We start from the raw sequence: 6,829 nt of genomic DNA on the forward strand, positions 1-6,829 counted from the left end.
TATGGAGGTTCCTCAGAAAACTAAAAATAGAATTACCATATGATCCAGAAATCCCACTCCTGGGCACATATCCAGATAAAACTATAATCCAAAAAAGAAACATGCACCCCTATGTTCATAGCAGCACTATTCACAATAGCCAAGACATGGAAACAACCTAAATGTCCATCAAGAGATGCATGGATAAAGAACATGTGGTATATATATGCAGTGGAATACTACACAGCCATAAAAAAGAAAGAACTATTGCCATTTGCAGCAACATGGATGCAACTAGAGATTATCACACTAAGTGAAGTAAGTCATAAAGAGAAAGACAAATACCATATGATATCACTTATATGTGGAATCTAAAATATGGCACAAATGAACCTATCTATAAAACAGAAACAGACTCACAGACATAAAGAACAAACTTGTGGCTGCCAAGGGGGAGGGGAGTGGGGGAGAGAAGGACTGGGAGTTGGGGATTAGCAAATGTAAACTATTATATATAGGATGGATAAACAACAAGATCCTACTGTATAGCACAAGGAACTGTATTCAGTATCCTGTGATAAACCATAATGTAAAAGAGTATTAAAAAAAGAATGTCCATATGTGTATAACTGAGCCACTTTGCCGTACAGCAGAGATTGGCACAGCGTTGTAAATCAACTATATTTCAATTAAAAAAAAAATTTTTTTTTAAATAAGCAAATGAGATTAATTAATTAATTAACATTTAAAGAAACAAATGAGGCTTCTTCCCTCTCTCTTTCTGCCTTCCACCAGCTAAAAGTAGAGAATTGTGAGGTTCTAAGGAATGGCAAAACAGAAGACAGAGGAGCCTGGATCTCTGAATCAACTACATGGAGGAAAGTCTCCAGCTGACCAAGAATAACCCCACTGGACTCTTTGGTGAACAAGAAACAGACTTCAATTGTGTGAAGCCACTGGTACTGTGGGGTTTATTTGTTATAGCAGCTAGCATTACCATCACCCAAGTAGAATATGTTGGGGTAGGGGAAGCAGATCACGGAGAGCCTTGTAGGCGCACTGTAAAGACTTTGTCTCTGAATAAAATGAAAAGTCACTGTAGAATTTTGAACAAAGGAGTGTCATGATCTGCCTTGTTTAAAAGGATATGTAAGGTACCATTTTAAGCGCTTCATATGTATTAACTCTGCCTAGAACTTGTCCTGAACTCAGATTTGTATATCCAACTGACTTCTTATCATCTCAATCTGGAGGTCTAAGAGGCATCTCAAAGTTAACATATTCAAATCAAATTTCTAATTTACACCCGTAATATGCTGCCCCTTCCACATGCTTTCCCCAGCTCAGTAACTGAAAGCACTTCATGCTTTCAGTTCATGCCAAAAACCTTACACTCATTCTTCTCTCTCTCTCTCTCTCTCTCCCTCCCTCCCCACACCTACACACCAACACACACACACACACACACACACACACACACACACATACACACACAGAGTCCACGTCATATCCATTAGAAAATTCTATTGGTTCTGAAAATTTTAACAATGAGTAAAGTATAACACAGTTCTGTCTACTTTTAACCCTTGTTTGGTTCAGAAAGTTATAAAAGGAAGCTGGAAAAAGAACAGGTTGCTGAAAATGTGAAACATCCTGGTTACAAGAAATCCAGAAAATCACTAAGCATGTTTTGAAAAATACTTTGTAACTATATCTTATAAGTTACCCCTACCTTTAGTGAGTGTTGCTGGATAATGATATCAATAATGGAAAACCTGGGAAAAAAGACAAATTCAGGGCTTCCCTGGTGGCGCAGTGGTTGAGAATCTGCCTGCTAATGCAGGAGACACAGGTTCAAGCCCTGGTCTGGGAAGATCCCACATGCCGCAGAGCAGCTAGGCCCGTGAGCCACAATTACTGAGCCTGCGCGTCTGGAGCCTGTGCTCCGCAACAAGAGAGGCCGCGATAGTGAGAGGCCCGCGCACCGCGATGAAGAGTGGCCCCCGCTTGCCACAACTAGAGAAAGCCCTCGCACAGAAATGAAGACCCAACACAGACATAAATAAATAAATAAATAAAATTAAAAAAAAAAAAAGACAAATTCATATTGTATAAAATACAATGATATATACAGTGCATGTAATAAATCCTTTATTTTTAATATAAAAGAAAAAGTATATAATTTTAATTAATAAATCAGTTTCTTTCCCTTTGCTTAATATATATTCAACAAATATTTTTAAAATATCATTTTGAAAGACACCGGATTACCTGCCTTATTACTCCCTTGGGTGTTAGTTCTTCCCTGGAGAAATGCAGGAACAGCAGGTCTAACCTTGCAAGTCTGTACCTTACAAAAGCAACACCAAAGTAAAGGGAGGGAGGATATGATCACAATAGATCAGCCCAAGAGCAGAGCAAATGAGCCCCTAGGAAAGGTCCACACAGATCTGCTCACAGAGCCAAACCTTGCTTTGAAAGCTGGAATGAGGTCATTGGCGTATCTTCAATCAACACTAACTGCAAAATTGTATATATTTGTATTGCAGTGTTGTTTGTAAGAGAAACCCCCTTCCCCCCCCCCCAAAAAAAAACTGGAAACAATCTAAATATCCAGCTTTAGGGAACGGGTTAAAGAAACTACAGCTTGTAAATATTGAAATATTATGCATCTGTAAAACAAAACAGGAAGAAAAGGAAAGAAGAAAAGACAAGGAAAAAAATAAAAGAGACTCATTAGGTACCGATACAGAAAAAAATCCAAGATGTATCGCTAATGTAAAAAGCAAGTGCAAAACTGTGTGTGTAACAGTTCAAACATGGAAGTAACCTAAGTGTCCATCGATAGGTGAATGAATAAGTAAAACGTAGTATATAGATACAATGGGATATTGTTCAGCCTGAAAAAGGAAGGAAATTTTGACATATGCTACAACATGGATGAGCCTTGAGGACATCATGCGACGTCGTTTTGTGACATAAGCCAGTCACAAAAAGACTAATACTGTGTGATTCTATTTATATAAGGTACCTAGAATAGTCAAAGTCATAGAGACAGAAAGAGAAAAGCGGTTGCCAGGAGCTGGGGATGGGAGGAGAGGAATGAGGAGTTACTGTTTAATTGGCATAGAGTGTCTATTTTGCAAAATAAAAAGAGTTCTGGAGATGGATGGTGGTGGTGGCTGCAGAACATTATGAATGTACTTAACGCCTCTGAATGTACACTTAAACGTGATGAAAATGGTAACTTTTATGTTATGTGTATTTTACCACAATTTTTCAAATTGAGAAAAAAATGCACAGTAAAAATAAAATAAAATTTCAAGGTAACTCATCATTCTTTGTTTGTTCTGAATTTACTTCTTGGACACTGGCTTTTAAAAATGAAAAAGTAGATCTGAGCTGAAGATACAAGTAAAATGTAGGAGAAAGCAATATAGGGGTAGGGGATTAAGAGATAGATACAAAATATTAGGTAGAAAATAAGCTACAAGGATATAGTGTACAACACAAGGCGAAAGCAATATAGGGGTAGGGGATTAAGAGATACAAAATGTTAGGTAGAAAATAAGCTACAAGGATATAGTGTACAACACGAGGAATATAGCCAATATTTTATACTAAGTATAAATGAACCATAACCTTTAAAAACTGTGAATCACTACATCATACACCTATAATTTATATAATGTTGTACATCAATTATACTTCAAAAAAATAAAATTAAAAATAAATAAATAAAATGTAGAAGAAACAAAGTCACTTATTAAAGAACAGCTCTGAGTGGAACTCTGAATGGATCTCTGAAGTCAGACACCCAAGGTTCAAATCTCAACTTTACCATTTACAAAATCTGTAATATTAGGTAAATTTATTAACCTCTCTGTGCCTTAATTTTTTCATCTGTAAAATGGAGATAATGATATTACTTGCCTCATATGTTTGTTGTGTGAATTAAAGTGATACATGTAAAAAAAAAGGTGTGTGTAATATGCTATCATCTGTGTAAAAAAGATAAAATAAAAGAAATATGTACTTTATTCTTTCTTGTATATGCATATACTATTTTTGGAAGAATAAATTATTCTGTTAAACTTTATTGCTTCTAGGGACAGAAACTGAATGACAGGGATCGGGAACAGAAGGGAAATGTTTCATTATACATTGTTTTGTATTTTTTGAGTTTTGAACCATAAGAATGTGTTATCTACTCAAAAAATAAGTATTATTAAAACTTTTTGAAATGCCATCCCCTTCCTCTAGTCTCCCCTACTCACACAGCAAGATTAATCTGCCAGACACACAGCTCTGGTCATGCTACACCCTGCCAGTCAGAATCCTCAGTAGGGCACAAACTCTTCCTAGTGTGACTGCTAAGGCTTTGTATGATCCAGGCTCAACGCACCCATCCTATTATTCTTTCAACACCCCCCTTCACACAGTCTGTCTCCAGTCAAGCCTTACTACTCACTCAACTACTTTCCCAGCAGTCACCCCGTTTGGGACCGTAGTACCCGTAACCCATCCTCACCTTGGCATTTGGAAAGCCCAAAGTTAATCACTTATTTGTGGCTCTTCCTCTGTTACCCACCCGGGTTCTTGGACTCTTTAATTAATAGAAATTGATAAGAAGCCAGATGAGAAATTCAGGCAAAGCTTTATTGGGACTCGTGCTGCAGCACAAGGGAGGGAAAACAAGTAACAAGTGCCCTTGCTCGCTCCCTGAGGGGAATGAGTTGACCCCTTAAATGGGGTGAGGGTAGGGGCGGGTCCAGGGGTCGAGATGGAGGGGTGGCTTGGATGGTCCGCCCACCCCCTTGGTGATGCTGTGTGCAGGGATCATGTGCCACACCCTGCTTTTGCTCCTGACACCTCAGAAGTGGCAGTTGGGCTTTTGGTCTTTTTGTATCTTGTTGTTCATAATTTGCCCCAACTGCCCATGCATACAGTTATTTTTAGTCCCTTGTGCAACCACTGCAGCAAAGGGTCCAAGGCCGCAGGTCCTAGCCTGTCTCACCTCCACACCTCCCATCTCACCCGTTTTCTCTGATTTGTGTCAGTAAACACATACAAAACCTCCCTGCCCCTACCTGAGCCTGATAACGACCTAGAAGTTCAGGCCTTAGATTGGGGCCCTGCTAACCCAATTTAGACCTGTACCTCTGAAAGGGAGAAAGAGCTTTTTGGATCCCAAAGTCCCTGGGCCTCTTCCACTAAGAAAACCTCAGGAGCAGGAACTTCCCTACCTCCTCCTTCCAAACTAAGCCTGCTCTGAGGTGAAAGGGAAAAGTGGTTAGGCAGATGGGAGGACCTTGGCCTGACACACCATATAGGCTAGGAGGCTGGGACAGCCCCCCTTACCCTCCCACCTGTACATTCTTGCCTTGGCCTCAGGTAGAGCCTCTGAACAGAAGATAGGGCCAAGGCTGGACTCCAAGCTAGTATCAGATTAATTGCCCTCCTTCACCTGCTGACCTCCCTCGGGGCCCAGCTAATGCAGCACCTCTTCTAAGAGTCCACAACTGGGGACTCCTAGAGCCCTCTGCATCTCACCACACAGGGTCTTGATACCACCACTCAGTTTCCCTCCCCCAAAGCAGTCAATGTCAGCAATGCCTTGTTTATTCTTTCAGAGACATATCTATACTAACAGGGCTGACTCCACCCAGCGAGACCCTGCCCACTCCCAGCTCACAGCATAGCATTCAAGAAAGGTCAGCTGGGGGCTTCCCTGGTGGTGCAGTGGTTGAGAATCTGCCTGCCAGTGCAGGGGACACGGGTTCGAGCCCTGATCTTGGAGGATCCCACATGCCGTGGAGCAACTGGGCCCGTGAGCCACAGCTACTGAGCCTGCGCGTCTGCAGCCTGTGCCCCGCAACAAGAGAGGCCGCGATAGTGAGAGGCCCGCGCACCGCGATGAAGAGTGGCCCCCACTTGCCACAACTAGAGAAAGCCCTCACACAGAAACGAAGACCCAACACAGCCAAAAATTAATTAATTAATTAATTAATTAATTTTTTTTAAAAAAAAGAAAGGTCAGCTGGTGAACCCAGAGGTTCTCAAAACCCTTCCTCTCCAATGCTCAGTGAAGAGTTCACCATGTGCAAACTGAAATGAATCTCACTGATCATACAGAAAAACATAAGCTTCACAATATGGGCTTTCTTAAGACAAGAAACACAAATACATCTGGGTAAAGAGTGACACACCCACAGCCATCTCTGGCAGTCAGCTCTCTCTGCACACTGATCCATGTCCTGCTGACCCACCAGCCCCCAGTACCTCATTCATAACCAGTATCAGGCTCCTCATGTCTCTCAACCACACAAGCTCCCTAAATCAGTTGAAAATCAGGCATCACCTTCAGCCACCATAACTCACAGCAACAAAGAAGCCCCAAAGAAGAGTCAGCAATCGAGCAGGATCTGCTGCCCCGTGGCCTGGGGAAGTATGAAGTTGAGCAACAGGAAGAGCAATTGCTGATAATGTTCACATGTGATGCAACTTTCCCAAAAGTTGTGCATGAGCGTGTGCATGTGTTTATCTATACACGTCTATTTATTTGTATGTGAATGAACATTTGTATATAGAGTCGATCATGTATATGTAGGCACTCACATATATTAGATGTGTGTCTTGTGTATTTGCATGTGTAAACAATTGTGTTGTGTGTAGTGTGTGTATGTTTGTGTGTGTTGTATGTATCTGAGGAGGCTGAGACAGGGCAGAGTTGCTAGACCAGATAAGCAAAGGGGTACCTTTGGCTCTTGACAAACCTAGGAGTGACTCACTGGTGGTCCCTCTGTCCCCTCCTCCCTTCTATCCTCCTGGGTTGAGAGCATTTTGAGAG

General features: G+C 41.2%; 1 protein-coding gene across 1 annotated transcript in view; it reads right to left on the bottom strand.

Annotated features, from left to right (window-relative positions):
- The window catches only part of DENND5A (DENN domain containing 5A), a 119,916-nt gene extending 113,548 nt beyond the window's left edge, over positions 1–6,368 (bottom strand). The window contains exon 1 of the mRNA XM_068554635.1: positions 6,341–6,368. Within this exon, the coding sequence (XP_068410736.1) occupies positions 6,341–6,353 (13 nt within the window). The 5' untranslated portion in view covers positions 6,354–6,368. The remainder of the gene's footprint in view (positions 1–6,340) is intronic.
- Between the last annotated feature and the right edge of the window lie 461 nt (positions 6,369–6,829).

Source organism: Eschrichtius robustus, chromosome 11 (assembly GCF_028021215.1).
Source record: "Eschrichtius robustus isolate mEscRob2 chromosome 11, mEscRob2.pri, whole genome shotgun sequence".
NCBI lineage: Eukaryota > Metazoa > Chordata > Mammalia > Artiodactyla > Eschrichtiidae > Eschrichtius > Eschrichtius robustus.